We start from the raw sequence: 15667 nt of genomic DNA, 5'->3' as shown, positions 1-15667 counted from the left end.
CATTTTTCCCCACCTTGGGATAAGACGGGATGTGCTCCGAGATGAAATCTTGGCTTGGTCAAACACGAGAGCCCAGGATCTGAAATGCAGGATGGAGCTTGGATTATTTCCTTACAGAACTCTGGTGGTGCAATTGGGGTTGCCAAAATCACTTGGAATGAGGTTTAGAAACAAAGAGAGGCTCTGAAGTTTTATTTGATTTTTTTTTATAATTTCCCCAATTTTATTTCAATTTTTTATATAATTACCCCAATTTTATTTCAATTTTTTGTATGATTTCCCCAGTTTCATTTGAATTTTTTATATAATTTCCCCGATTTTATTTCAATTTTTTATATAATTTCCCCAATTTTATTTCAATTTTTTAATATAATTTCCCTAATTTTATTTGAATTTTTTTATATAATTTCCCCATTTTTATTTGAATTTTGTATATCATTAACCTGATTTTATTTGAATTTTTTATATAATTTCCCCAGTTTTATTTCAATTTTTTATATAATTTCCCAGTTTTATTTGAATTTCTTATAAAATTTCCCCAATTTTATTTGAATTTTTTATATCATTTCCCCAATTTTTTATGAATTTTTTATATTATTTCCCCAGTTTCATTTGAATTTTTTATAAAGTTTCCCAAGTTTCATTTGAATTTTTTATATAATTTCCCCAATTTTATTTCAATTTTTTATATAATTTCCCCAGTTTTATTTGAATTTTTATAAAATTTCCCCAGTTTTATCTGCATTTTTTTATATCATTTCCCCAATTTTATTTGAATTTTCTTATATCATTTCCCCATTTTTATTTGAATTTTTTATATAATTTCCTCAATTTTATTTGAATTTTTTACATCATTTCCCCACTTTAATAACGTGGGGACCTAAGCCTGAGGAAACAGAACTCAAATGTATTTTCCAGGTGTGTTAGAGCTTGAAACTTGAATTAAAATAATTATTTGATGGATCAGTGATCATCCCTCAGTGATGCTGTGACTGTTTGGGGTTCCCAGGGGGATTTTCATCGAGGGGCTCTCCTGCGTTCTGGACGGAGTTTTTGGGACAGGGAACGGATCCACCTCTTCCAGCCCCAACATTGGAGTCCTGGGCATCACAAAGGTGAATTTTATTTTATTTACTCTGTGTTCTTCATCATCCTCTTCCAGGACTTCCCACATCTTTCTGTACCAGCTCTTTATCTGAGAAAAACACATTGCTGTTACATCAGGACCTCAAAAACTCCTTTTATTCAGAGGATTATTTTATTTTATTTTATTATTTCCCCATAAATCAGATGCTGCTACACAAAATCTCTCTTGGGAAGCCCAGGCAGCCCAGGGTGGTTTGAGCTGAGGCATAAACACTGTAAATTCTGTAAAAATCGGTGATTTTTGGTGTCTGAAAGCATCAGTAGGAATTTTTTTTTTAATGCCTGACTCAGTAAAACGCAGCTTGAGGTGTTTGGGTTTTATCTGTGTCTGTGCTGGGACATTTCACAGGCCCAGGGCTCATTTCAGAGATAAATAAACCCTAAAATATTCCATTTGAATATTTTCATCAGGGGTTTATGTATTTATTGTGATGCTGCTCCACAAAACACTTGAGGAATTGCTCTGGATGAGGCTGCAGGAATCTGCCTGATGATGTTAATTCAAAGTTGATAAGGAATATCAGAATATCAGAAATATCAGAATATTGTGTGATTTGTGCTGAGAATTGATCCAGCTTGTTGGGTGTTGAACCTGAAATCCTTTGTGCAGGGGTAGAAATGTCCTGCTCTTCCAGAAACTCATCCACTGATGATCCTGTATCATTAGATACATTTAGATCTGTATCAATTATATACATTTAGATCTGTATCAATTATATACATTTAGATCTGTATCAATTATATACATTTAGATCTGTATCAGTTATATACATTTAGATCTGTATCAATTATGTATTTAGATCTGTATAAATTATACACATTTAGATCCTGTATCATTATATACATTTAGATCTGTATCAATTATACACATTTAGATCTGTATCAATTATATACATTTAGATCTGTATCAATTATATACATTTAGATCTGTATCAGTTATGTATTTAGATCTGTATCAATTATACACATTTAGATCCTGTATCATTATATACATTTAGATCTGTATCAATTATATACATTTAGATCTGTATCATTAGATACATTTAGATCTGTATCAATTATGTATTTAGATCTGTATAAATTATACACATTTAGATCCTGTATCATTATATACATTTAGATCTGTATCAATTATATACATTTATATCTGTATAAATTATGTATTTAGATCTGTATAAATTATGTATTTAGATCTGTATAAATTATATACATTTAGATCCTGTATCAATTATACATATTTAGATCTGTATAAATTATATACATTTAGATCTGTATAAAAGATACACATTTAGATCCTGTATCAATTATATACATTTAGATCTGTATCAATTATATATTTAGATCCTGTATCAATTATACACATTTAGGTCCTGTATCAATTATACACATTTAGATCACATATAAATGATACACATTTAGATCCTGTATAAATGATAATAAATTTAGATCACATATAAATGATACACATTTAGATCCTGTATCAATGATAATAAATTTAGATCCTGTATCAATGATACACATTTAGATCTGTATAAATGATAATAAATTTAGATCCTGTATAAATGATAATGAATTTAGATCCTGTATCAATGATACACATTTAGATCTGTATAAATTATATAAATTTAGATCCTGTATAAATGATAATAAATTTAGATCCTGTATAAATGATACACATTTAGATCCTGTATCAATGATAATAAATTTAGATCCTGTATCAATGATACACATTTAGATCTGTATAAATTATATAAATTTGGATCCTGTATCAATGATACACATTTAGATCTGTATAAATTATATAAATTTAGATCCTGTATCAATGATAGATTTGTCCTCAGCCATTCCCTCTCCTGCACAAAGGGTGATTCTGCTGGCTGAATTTGCAATTCAGCACTAACAGCTCCATCTGCTGTCTGCACATCCAGCTGGAAATCTCCTAGGAGAAGTTTTGATCAGGGAAAAAACCCTTAAAATAAAGGTTTATTCTGTTCTGCTCCTATTGTTACTTCATGGGGTTTGAGATGAATTAACAGCACTTTGTGGGGTTTTTTTTGATGAGCAAAAAAAAATGAAATGAAATGAAGGAGAAATGAAATGAAGAAGAAATGAAATGAAGGAGAAATGAAATGAAGGAGAAATGAAATGAAGAAGAAATGAAATGAAGAAGAAATGAAATGAAGAAGAAATGAAATGAAGAAGAAATGAAATGTAAATGAAATTAGAGGCTGGAGCAGTGGAAGGTTGAAGAAGTGGAAGGCTCTGCAGCAGCCTCTGCTGAATTCCTGCCCCAAATTCATCCCCAAAACCCAGCACTTCTCCAGCTTCAGGTGGAATTTCAGCCCAGAAATCCTCTGCTGTTGATAAGGGAAGGGAAAACCTCAGTGCTGCAGATCCCAGGGCGTTTCCTGCCTCAAAATCGGTGTTTAATTACATTTAGAGTTGAAATTCAGCAGGATGGAGGCGCTGCAAAGAGCTTTGTTTGATTTGATGAGAGGAAGATCAATGAACTCTGGTTAGCTGGGGCTAAAGCAGCTCCTGCCAAGGAAGAGAATTGAAGAATTTGCCTGATTGTGGCAGAATTAGAATTGAAGAATTTGCCTGTTTGTGGCAGGATTAGAATTGAAGAATTTGCCTGTTTGTGGCAGGAAGAGAATTGAAGAATTTGCCTGTTTGTGGCAGGATTAGAATTGAAGAATTTGCCTGATTCTGCAGGAAGAGAATTGAAGAATTTGCCTGTTTGTGGCAGAATTAGAACTGCATAATTTGCCTGATTCTGGCAGGATTAGAATTGAAGAACTTTCCTGTTTGTGGCAGGAAGAGAATTGAAGAATTTGCCTGATTCTGCAGAATTAGAATTGAAGAATTTGCCTGATTCTGGCAGAATTAGAATTGAAGAATTTGCCTGATTCTGGCAGGATTAGAATTGAAGAATTTGCCTGATTCTGGCAGAATTAGAATTGAAGAAGTTTCCTGTTTGTGGCAGGAAGAGAATTGAAGAATTTGCCTTTTTCTGGCAGGATTAGAATTGAAGAATTTGCCTGTTTGTGGCAGGATTAGAATTGAAGAATTTGCCTGATTCTGGCAGGATTAATATTGAAGAATTTGCCTGTTTGTGGCAGGAAGAGAATTGAAGAATTTGCCTGATTCTGGCAGGATTAGAATTGAAGAAGTTTCCTGTTTGTGGCAGGAAGAGAATTGAAGAATTTGCCTGTTTGTGGCAGGATTAGAATTGAAGAATTTGCCTGATTCTGGCAGGATTAATATTGAAGAATTTGCCTGATTCTGGCAGGATTAATATTGAAGAATTTGCCTGTTTGTGGCAGGAAGAGAATTGAAGAATTTGCCTTGGCAAATCTCTCCTCAGCATGGTTTTCCCATTTTTCTCTCTTTCCCTCTGGGTCCCACCACATTTCCTGACCATTCTGGCCCTTCCAGGTGTTTTTTGGGGCTGTCCTGGTGCCCCCCAGCCCCAGGGCAAGGGCTGAGCTCATCTCCAGCACCAGAAGGAAACACAGGGGCGAGCTCAGACGAGAAGTGGCCACTTCAGGGTGTGTGCAGAGCTGAGGCAGGGCTTTCTCTGCTGTTCCCCTGCAGGTTGGCAGCCGCAGGGTGATCCAGTACGGATCTGGGTGTGTGCAGAGCTGAGGCAGGGCTTTCTCTGCTGTTCCCCTGCAGGTTGGCAGCCGCAGGGTGATCCAGTACGGAGCAGCGTTCATGCTGCTGCTGGGCATGGTGGGCAAGTTCAGCGCGCTCTTCGCATCCCTGCCCGACCCCGTGCTGGGGGCTCTCTTCTGCACCCTCTTCGGTAAGGGCGGGGTTCCTGCCCCTCATCCCTCTCCCTAAAGGTTTTTCTGCTTGGTTTTTGAAGGATAAACCCTTATCTAAAAGCTGTTTTTTTTATTGTGTGTGTTCAGGGATGATCACGGCCGTGGGTCTGTCCAACCTGCAGTTCATCGATCTGAATTCCTCCCGGAATCTCTTCGTGCTGGGGTTTTCCATTTTCTTCGGGCTGGTCCTGCCCAGCTATCTCAAACAGAACCCCCTGGTCACAGGTAGGGCTCTCCTGCTCCTTCACACCGACATCTCTGCCTTGTTTTCCCCTGGGAAATCCATCCAGGAGCAGGGAAAAGGTCGGGAAAGAGGAAACCCAAATCACCAGGGGAAATCCCAAATGATTTTTGACATTTCACACCCCAGTCCCAGCAGACAGGAAAGGCTGTAGGTCCAGACAAGCTCAGAGAATTCACTGGGAGCTTGAGACCTGCAGGGAATGTTCCAGAAGCTTCCCTGCTGTCTCTGGGTGTAAGGAAGGAGGCAGTCACCAGCTGGGCTGGAAGGAAATGTGAAAGGATGAATGTGAGCTGTAAAATGATGTTAAAAGATGAAGGGGAAACACCAAGGCAGAGTTCAGAGGGTGAGGGAATCGTTTGGGGTTGAAACTTTTTGTCACTCAGACCTGTTCTGAGTGTGAGTTTTCATTTTAGTGAATCCCTCTGCAGATTGTTCATCCATCTTTGGGGAGTTCCCTGGGAGGGTTTTCTGTTCTAAGCAGTGTGTGTGTCACACCAGAGATGGACTCAGAGGAAACATTTCACTGCTTTGGGTTTGTTTGGGGTGTTTCAAACGAAATATTAACTGACTTTTCTTTCCACTATGCCTTCAGACCAGGATTTCAGGGTGTATCTTGCTGTAAGTGGTTAGAAAAGCAGATCCTTCAAGCTTTCCGTGGTTAATGCAGTGTTCTCCCATAAGTGGGGCTGTGAATTCTTGCCACTTTCTAAAGCAAAGATCTGTAAAAAGAATTATTTCAGTCCCCATGATTTTGCAGTCTGAACGTTTCACTTCTCCATTTCACGGTTTTCTGCTTAGAAAAAGATCTTTAGCTGATCTTTAGCTCAGATTAGTTGTGTCTGCAGTAGGAACTACAAAAATGGTGCTTTGTGACATTTCTGTGAGCAGCTGGGAGTTCCTCAAGTTGCATTTTGGGGAACAATGTCCCGTGGCTGTGCACTGGGGGAAGTCTCCTGTGCCCTTGCTGAGCACAGCCCTCACTCAGCTCAGGAACAAAGGTTCCTGCTGGGGCTGGGTGTGAATCAGCAGGATTTGGGGGATCCCAATCCCAGAGGTTTCCCTGTTGCTGCAGGAATAGCGGGCATTGACCAGGTGCTGAACGTCCTGCTCACCACAGCCATGTTCGTGGGGGGCTGCGTCGCCTTCGTGCTGGACAACACCATCCCAGGTGAGCCCTGGCCTTGTCCCTGTTCTTGTTCTTGTCCTTGTTCTTGTCCTGTCCCTGTCCCTGTCACTGTTCTTGTCCTGTCCTTGTCCTTGTTCTTGTCCCTGTTCTTCTCCTTGTTCTTGTCCTTGTCCTGTCCCTGTTCTTGTCCTGTCACTGTTCTGTCCCTGTCACTGTTCTGTCCCTGTTCTTGTTCCTGTTCTTGTCCCTGTCCCTGTTCTGTCCCTGTCCTATCCCTGTCCCTGCTCCTATCCTTGTCCCTGTCCTTGTCCCTGTCCTGTCCTTGTCCCTGTCGCTGTTCTGTCTCTGTCCCTGTCCTATCCCTTTCCCTGTCCCTTTCCCTGTCCCTTTCCCTGTCCCTTTCCCTGCTCCTGTCCCCGTCCTGTCCCTGTCCTGTCCCTTTCCCTGTCCCTTTTCCCATCCCTGTCCCTTTCCCTGTCCCTTTCCCTGCCCTTGTCCCTTTCCCCATCCCTGTCCTGTCCCTGTCCCCTTCCCTGTCCCTGTTCCAAGCTGCACTCCCTGCAGCAGCAGCAGCAGCAGCATTCCCTGGGGTGCAGCAGCAGCAGCAGCAGCAGCAGCAGCAGCAGCAGCAGCAGCAGCAGCAGCAGCAGCAGCAGCAGCAGCAGCATCCCCCTGGTTTTGGGCTGTCTGTCCCCCCCCAGCAGCACAGTCCTTGCCCCCTCCCTCCCTCCCGAGATCCCTGCAATCCTTCCCAGCTTCAAATCCCGTCCTGATAAACCCAGAGGAGCTGACAGAAACCGGAGCAGTCTCCAGGAGACAGAGCTGGCTTGGAGATCCAGACCTGCTTCCATTCCAGAGGGAAGATTTCCCTTGACCTCCAGTCACAAAATGAAGCAGATAATGTGATTTTCCCTGTTTGAGGAGCCTGGAGGATCTCTCCAGAGCTCTGCTGAGCCTTGATGTTTCCTTTCTTCTTCCAGGCCCTGCTTTATCCCTGTGTGTTCATATAAAAACATCCATGATCAAACCCATCACTCTCCTTTCATTCTGGTTCCCAGGAAGCCCCGAAGAGCGAGGAATTCGGAAATGGAAGAAGGGGATCGGCAAAGGAAGCAAATCCCTGGATGGCATGGAGACCTATGATCTGCCTTTTGGCATGAACTTCATTAAAAAATACAGGTGTTTCAGCTTCCTGCCCATCAGCCCCACCTTCGTGGGGTACACGTGGAAAGGCTTCAGGAAAAGCAGTAACTGCAGGAGTTCAGAAGACTCAGAAGCTACAGTATAGCCTTAGCTGAAATTATATTATCTAGTTGTAGTCAAAGATGTATTTGCAGTTTCTTGCTGATTAAGAAGCATTAAAATATATGTTTTGTATATCTGCATTTAAATTCTGGAACCAGAGCTGAGACAGATTTAACAAAAAAAAAAAAGAAAAAAAAAAAGAAAAAAAAAGAAAAATAAATAAGCTTTTCCTGCTGTGGGTGGTGGGAGCCAGGTCTGGTGTCTCTGGGGCAAATCCAGCTGGTTTTGGGGAGTTGTAGAGAGCTGTGCACCTGAATCTGATGGTTTGGAAGGGGTTTAGGTGGAGCTGTGGAGGTTCTGCTGCAAAGCTTTCCTTTTTCTGGTGATTTCATTGAAACCCTCAGGGTTGGTTCTGCCGAGGAAAGCTGAAACTCAGAGCAGGAGGAAAAGAGAGCAGAGGAGAAAATGATTTCCTTCTGACCATGTGGAGTCCCAGAGATGCTGCTATGCTGCTCAGTGATTTGCACATTCCACCTCCTCAGCTGGCAGGTCAGGAGAGCTCAGTGAATTATCTGTGATTCCTGTTGGAGTCTGGAATACAGAGTTTGAGCCCTTGTTTCTGATACTTAGTTGTAAGATCTAGAAAAACACTGAATTTCATTTAATATGAAATTTATCAACGTGTTTTCATGGTGATACGTGAAAACAAATGTTAAACTTAGATAGAAAAATAAAAGTGTAAGTGTGTAGATTAGAAAGCTTTTTAAATCACTGGGTGAAAAAGTTTGTTTAGAGAACAGGAGACAAGAAGGACAAGAGACAACACCTTAAATCCTCCACCTTCTCTCCTGTTCTCTAAACTAACTTTTTCACCCAAAAAAAAACTTTATAATCTACACACTTAAACTTTTCCTATCTAACATTTGTTTTCACGTATCACCGTGAAAACACGTTGATAAATTTCATATTAAATGAAATTCAGTGTTTTTCTAGATCTTGTAACCAAGTATCAGAAACAAGGGCTCAAACTCTGTATTCCAGACTCCAACAATTCCAGTGGCACAGCCACTGCTCAGACAGGAACTTTCTGGAATAACTTTGCCCTTGAAAACCAGGTGACTTTGGCTGGCTCAGTGCTGCAGCAGCTTTTTTATTGATTTTATTCACTTTATTCACAGCATTTCTCACTTTGGGGCGTTCCAGGGATGGGAAACTGCGCTCAGACAGGACCTGGAGGAACTTTCCAGTCCAGCACCGTGTCTCCTGGCCAGAAATGCTGATGAACCCAGCAGCTCCAACCAATTAACAGCAGCTTAATTAACGTGCTCCCAGCCCTCCGCTGCTGCACCAGGCTCTCCTCCTGCTGGGGGGGTTTTTCCAGAGGTTTATTCCCGCTAGGAATGGGGTTTGGGACAGCAGAGACACCACACCTGCCAGCCTCACCCACCTGCTGGCCTCACGGGTATCGGCTCCAGCCAGGGCACCACTCAGATAAATGTTGTTTATTTTTCCTTTCCTGGAACGGTCTCAGCTCTGCTGTTATGTGGGTGTTCACTCTCATCATGCATTCACCATGAACAGTTTTATTCCTGTTTAATGTTCTTACTATTGCAAGTTAGTTTTAGACTTCATTGTGGCCCCCCCAAAAGCGTTTTCAGCTGTGGAGACGATCAGGGAAATGTTGTGTAATGTGATTTCGAGGCCAGTAACGCTCTACGGTGCTTTGCCTTTTGTATTCCTGGAAAACCACAAACCCTGTGAGGCCCTGATGGATTTATCCAAGTTTTGACTGCTGGGCAGGAGCACAGGAACTCTGTTTTCTCTGAATTCCTTCTGGGTTATTGAAGCATGGACGGGGTCGGGGTGGGGAGGGCGAGGACGGAGCTTGGCGGATCCGAGCAGCGTGGGGTCGGGATGGTTCCGTGGGTATCGTTCTCAGCATGCCATGGATGTTTCCAGAAACTGTTTTATCCCGCTTTTCCCGTGCCCAAGCATGCCTTTGTTCCTGCTTCCTTCGGGGAACTTTCAGTAGTTTGCGGCCTTGCTGTCGGCTGGACGCGAGGCCCGGTGGGAAGAGTTGGTTGTGTGCTAGAGGAGCTTGGTTTGCCTGTGAAAAAAAAAAGTGATTTTCGCTCATTTTTCAGTGTTTCCTCTCCAGGCAGGGAGGTGTTGGGGTTCCCACTCCTGCCTGCGCACGCTTTGGGCACAAAACTTCCCAATTCCCCGGTTTTCTGTGCGGCCAAAGCTGCGTGGCAGGCAGGGGGTTAAAAACCCCCCCTAAAGGGAAACAAAACAACAACAAATCAACTGGTGCTGATGCCAAATGCCAGAGCTGGAAAAGCAGAGGGAGGGAAAAGCTGCTCCATCTCCAGCTGACTGCAGGGAGAGGAGGGGAGGAGAGCAGAGTTTGTGTCTCCAACTCCTGGGGGGCTCTCAGTGGAGATTCCCCAAGGCCAGGGCAGCAAATCCTGGGCTGGTTCTGTCTCACCCTGGTTCCCCCAGCAGGTTTCAATCCCTGTTGGATTGAATTCTTGCTGTGATCTGTGCCCCAAGGCCAGGGCAGCAAATCCTGGGCTGGTTCTGTCTCACCCCGGTTCCCCAGCAGCTTGGATTGAATTCTTGCTGTGATCCATGCCCCAAGGCCAGGGCAGCAAATCCTGGGCTGGTTCTGTCTCACCCCGGTTCCCCCAGCAGGTTTCAATCCCTGTTGGATTGAATTCTTGCTGTGATCCGTGCCCCTGAGAGCAGAGGGCAGCAGCTGGAATTGGGAATTGGGTTTGGATCCAGGAGTGGGACAGATCCCCCTTGCCCCAGGGTGGATGGTTCAGGGTGAGCCCCGGGCTCGGGGACGCACAGGAGGAGCTGCCTGGGGTGGGCACAGCAGGGAGGAGCAGCTCCCCTGTCCCTCCCTGGGGCTCAGCTCCCCTGTCCCTCCCTGGGGCTCCTGCTGCTGCTCCTGGGGGGAAATCCCCGAGTCCAGCCCGGGTTGGTGAGGGTGAAGGGATTTTGGACCCCAAACCCTTCTCCTGCTTCCCCTTCTCCTCCTGCTCCCCCTCCCAGGGGGCTGCGGTGACATCCTGGGGAGCCGGGGGCTGCGCTGGGCTGCGGGCAGGGATGGGATGGGGATGGGGATGCAGGAGGAAGATGAGGCTGCAGGAGGACGAGGAAGAGGCTGCAGGGCTGCAGGAGGATGGGGCTGCAGGAGGATGAGGATGGGGCTGCAAGAGGAGGATGAAGCTGCAGGAGGATGAGGAAGAGGCTGCAGGAGGATGGGGCTGCAGGATGAAGCTGCAGGAAGATGAAGCTGCAGGAGGATGAGGAAGAGGCTGCAGGGCTGCAGGAGGATGGGGCTGCAGGAGGATGAGGATGGGGCTGCAAGAGGAGGATGAAGCTGCAGGAGGATGAGGATGAAGCTGCAGAGCTGCAGGAGGAAGATGAGGCTGCAGGATGAGGAAGATGAAGCTGCAGGAGGATGAGGAAGAGGCTGCAGGATGAGGATGAAGCTGCAGGAGAAAGATGAGGCTGCAGTAGGATGAGGATGAGGATGAAGCTGCAGGAGGAGGAAGAGGCTGCAGGAGGAAGATGAGGCCGCAGGAGGAGGAAGATGAGGCTGCAGGAGGAGGAAGATGAAGCTGCAGGAGGAGGAAGATGAGGCTGCAGGAGGAGGAAGATGAAGCTGCAGGAGGAGGAAGATGAGGCTGCAGGATGAGGAAGAGGCTGCAGGATGAGGAAGAGGCTGCAGGAGGAAGATGAGGCTGCAGGAGGAGGAAGATGAGGCTGCAGGATGAGGAAGAGGCTGCAGGAGGAAGATGAGGCTGCAGGAGGAAGATGAAGGACTCCGGCTGTGAGCTGACAACTCAAGGCTGGATTTTCCTCTCCGTGCTCCCCTGCCTTTCCAGCAGCCGGGGCCGGCTGCCGGCTGAGAGCGAGCGAGGGGACAGCGAGAAACTCCCGAATCCTCCGAGGGAACGCAAATACCCACGGTGCAAATCGCATTTTGTCACACCAGAGACGGCATCCGTGTCTGCAAACAAACTCGGCATTTTTGTCCTTTTCAAATTTCAATTTTCTTGTATTTTTTATTTTTTATTCTTTTTTTAGGTTGAATCAAGGGTTCTTGCTGACATATTGAAACATTTTCTAAAGGAAATACTTGCGAATTACACCTGTAGAAATTACTAATAATCTGACTGATTAACTTTTCCATTGGAGGGACTTCACCACGTACCTCGCTCAGAAAGCTCAACCTTTCCAACCCCCAAATTTGCTTTTATTGCCTTTTAATACTGACTTGAAATACGACAGCTTGGTTTGTACATGAATATTTTATTTCCATATATTAAGAGAAAAAAAAAAATAACATTTCCGCTCAGGACGACGGCGTTTTCCTGGGAGGGAGTGGTATGAGTGTCATGACAATGTCATGTGATGGTAGAATTTCTTCATTGACGAATCTATGGGGTTGTGTATACTTTATTTACCGTGTTCTGTGTTCCTGCCCGAGCCCTGGCGGGGAGCGGAGCCCCGAGGAGCGGCAGCGAGCGCGGCGTGGATTCCCAGCCCAGAAATGGGGGGAATTTTCTCATTTTGGGCTCTGGTGGTGTCTCCTCCTCCGGCCGAGCCCTCCAGCCCAGCCCAGCAGCCGGGGCCACCAGCTCCACCCTCACCTCACGCCTTCTTCAACCAAAAGCTGCTTTTTTTCCCCCATTTTTTCCCCTTTCCTTTTCCCAAGCTGGGGCAGCGGGGCTGGGGGGGTCGCTCTCCATTTCTGCAGCGAGAATTTGGGGCGGTTTGGGTGGGATTTGGGGAGCCCCGGGGAGGATCCGGGGCTGGCGGAGAGTTGGGATCGGTGCTGGAGCCACCAGGAGCGCTCCTGGCTGGAATTCCTGCTGGAATCCCTGGCTGGAACTCCTGGCTGGAATTCCTGGTTGGAATCCCTGGTTGGAATCCCTGGTTGGAATCCCTGGCTGGAATTCTTGATGGAATCCCTGGCTGGAATTCCTTCTGGAATCCCTGGTTGGAATCCCTGGTTGGAACTCCTGGCTGAAATTCCTGATGGAATCCCTGGTTGGAATTCCTGGCTGAAATTCTTGATGGAATCCCTGGTTGGAATCCCTGGTTGGAATCCCTGGTTGGAATTCCTGGCTGGAATCCCTGGTTGGAATTCCTGGCTGAAATTCCTGGCTGAAATTCCTGCTGGAATCCCTGGTTGGAATCCCTGGCTGGAATTCCTGATGGAATTCCTTCTGGAATCCCTGGTTGGAATCCCTGATGGAACTCCTGGCTGGAATTCTTGGTTGGAATTCCTGCTGAAATTCCTGCTTGGAATTCCTGGTTGGAATTCATGTCTGGAATTCCTGGTTGGAACTCCTGGTTGGAATTCCTGGTTGGAATTCCTGGCTGGAATCCCTGGTTGGAATTCCTGTTGGAATTTCTGGTTGGAATTCCTGATGGAACTCCTGGCTGGAATTCTTGGTTGGAATTCCTGGTTGGAATTCCTGATGGAATTAATGCTGGAATTCCTGCTGAAATTCCGTGTTGAAATTCCATGTTGAAATTCCTGCTGAAATTCCTTGTTGAAATTCCATGTTGAAATTCCTGCCTGGAATTCCCGCACCCTCCGGGGCAGCGGGGAGAGCTCGGGTGGCCTCTGCCCTTCCTGGGCAATCCCAGTCCAAATAAAAATTCCTGTGTTTGTCTGTTCGGAACCTCTGGCGTAACAAACTATTGACTGTTCTTGGGCGGTGGGGATCAATTTTGCTTTTTCCATGACTTTTCGTGACCGACTTTGGCTGTAAAACTTTCTTTGTTCAACAGCAAAAGTTTAATTTTTGGGGAGGGAGGGGTGGGGTGTGTTTGATTTTTCTCTCGTTCCAAGATGTGTAATTCTTTCACTGAGTTCTTTTTTTTTATTATTATTATTATTATTATTATTCCTTTTTTTTGTTGTTGTTGTTGTTGTTTCCTAACATCGCTTCATTAAACAACTAAATATTTAAAAATGTAATATTTGGACCAGATGTTGTGAATAATAGTAGATAAAGCTATTTTATTCTGTATTTTTAAAGCTGTTCAGTATAAATAAACGCGGGCATAGATGCAGTGTGGCCTCAGCAATTCCTTCGGTGGGGAATCCACGGAATTCCAGGATCCTGGAAGGGAAAAATCCCACCCAGAGCCCCCCCTGCCATGGCAGCTCCTCTGGGAATTCCATCATTGATTGATTGATTGATTGATTGATTGATTTCTTCCCAATGGAAGGAATTACCCACGATCAGCTGGGGGGGGCTTAAAGCTGAAACCACCAGAAGCTGCTGGGGTGGGAAAGGAGGGATTTTTGCTTGGTCTGGGGGGGAAATCATTGAATTTTGGGGAATTTTGGAGAATTATTTTGGATAATTTTGGAGCTGGTGCTTTGTTCTGGGGTCAGGCCAAGGTCCTTGGCAGGAATAAATCACAAAGCTCGAGGTTGGACAGGGATCTTTGGTGTTCTGGTTTATTCAGAATTTCCTTTTTGCCCCTTCCTGGGGGATTTTGGGAGCCCCCAGGGCTGGGGGGGCTTAAAGCTGAAACCACCAGAAGCTGCTGGGGTGGGAAAGGAGGGATTTTTGCTTGGTCTGGGGGGGAAATAATTGAATTTTGGGGAATTTTGGGGAATTTTGGAGAATTTTGGAGAATTTTAGAGAATTATTTTGGATCATTTTGGATCATTTTGGAGCTGGTGCTTTATTCTGGGGTCAGGCCGAGGTCCTTGGCAGGAATAAATCACAAAGCTCGAGGTTGGACAGGGATCTTTGGTGTTCTGGTTAATTCAGAATTTCCTTTTTGCCCCTTCCTGGGGGATTTTGGGAGCCCCCAGGGGTGGGAATCCTGCTCTCCTTCCCTCCTGGATCTCACCCCCCTGCTGCGGTGCCTCCCGGGGCAGGAACGGCTCCGATTCCCTGGGTTTGGTAAATAAATCCCCCCCATCCGAGCCCCAGCCTCCCCCCACCGCCAGCAGAACACAGCAAAAAAACCAGGATTTAACCCCAATTCCTCAGCCAAGACCCCCCTGTGCTCCTGCAGGTGCCCACCTCAAGCCCCAGATTTAATTTGATTTTCCTCTTTGCGTCCACCCCACGAGCTGAGGGTCAGGGGCAGCTCTGAGGCCGAATCCCGGGGCTTTGGGGCGAGCTCCATTGTCCTCTCTCCCCACCACAAAGGGCCTCTCATCCCTGCCAGCCCTGGGGATGCTGCTGGAATATCAATCCTCACCCTGCCCCGCCGAGTCAGAGCCTCCCCCAGCCAGAATTCTGCGTATTTTACATAAAAATTCAGGAAAATAAGGGAGAAAAAGGCCCATTCCAGTCTGTGCCTGCAGAGATTTGTTTGGCTCAAGCAGCTGCTTTGATTAATTCTTTGTTTTGGGGTTTTTTGGGTTTTTTTTTTTTTTCCTTTTCGTGTGGGCTGTTTCTAGGCAAATTCCTTCAAAAGAAAAAAAAAATAAAGCCCAGAGAAGCCACAAAGCGCTGGGAAAGGTCAGGAGGAGACAAAGGAGGAGGGACACGGCCACTGCTCCTCTGGAATACTGAATTCCCCCAAATTCTTCCCCAAACTCTCCCCAAATTCCCCCAAACTCCCCCAAACTCCCCCAAATGCCCCCAAACTCCCCCAAACTCCCCCCAAACTCCCCCAAATTCCCCCAAATTCCCCCAAACTCTCCCCAAACTCCCCCAAATTCCCCCAAATTCCCCCAAACTCTCCCCAAACTCCCCCAAATTCCCCCAAATTCTCCCAAACTCTCCCCAAATTTCCCCCAGATTCCCCCAAACTCCCCCAAATTCCCCCAAATTCCCCCAAACTCCCCCAAATTCCCCCAAACTCCCCCAAACTCCCCCCAAATTCCCCCAAACTCCCCCAAATTCCCCCAAATTCCCCCCCGAGCCTCCCGGGCCCGATCCGGGCAGTTCTGAGCTCAGAGCTGACTCTGAGCAGATTTTATTTCCATTTCTTTCCTCCTCCATCCCCTTCTCGGGGCCGGTTTTGGGTCCTCCCCCGGCCGAGCTCGGGATGCAGCAGCAGAGTTTGGATATCCCA

At 45.7% G+C, this 15667-nt stretch overlaps 1 protein-coding gene across 6 annotated transcripts in view; it reads left to right on the top strand.

Moving 5' to 3' along the window:
• Positions 1–7723, top strand: part of SLC23A2 (solute carrier family 23 member 2) — a 51535-nt gene extending 43812 nt beyond the window's left edge. For all 6 annotated transcript variants that reach the window (XM_086865497.1, XM_086865499.1, XM_086865501.1 and 3 more), the window contains 5 exons: positions 1010–1115; positions 4825–4954; positions 5064–5201; positions 6293–6388; positions 7405–7723. In XM_086865497.1, coding sequence (XP_086721623.1) covers positions 1010–1115; positions 4825–4954; positions 5064–5201; positions 6293–6388; positions 7405–7634 — 700 coding nt within the window. In that variant the 3' untranslated portion in view covers positions 7635–7723. The remainder of the gene's footprint in view (positions 1–1009; positions 1116–4824; positions 4955–5063; positions 5202–6292; positions 6389–7404) is intronic.
• Positions 7724–15667: the final 7944 nt, after the last annotated feature.

The sequence above is a fragment of the Cyanistes caeruleus genome, chromosome 29, assembly GCF_971803275.1.
Source record: "Cyanistes caeruleus chromosome 29, bCyaCae1.hap1.1, whole genome shotgun sequence".
Taxonomy (NCBI): domain Eukaryota; kingdom Metazoa; phylum Chordata; class Aves; order Passeriformes; family Paridae; genus Cyanistes; species Cyanistes caeruleus.
Note: the sequence above shows the minus strand (reverse complement) of the source record. Positions and strands in the feature narration are given on the sequence as shown.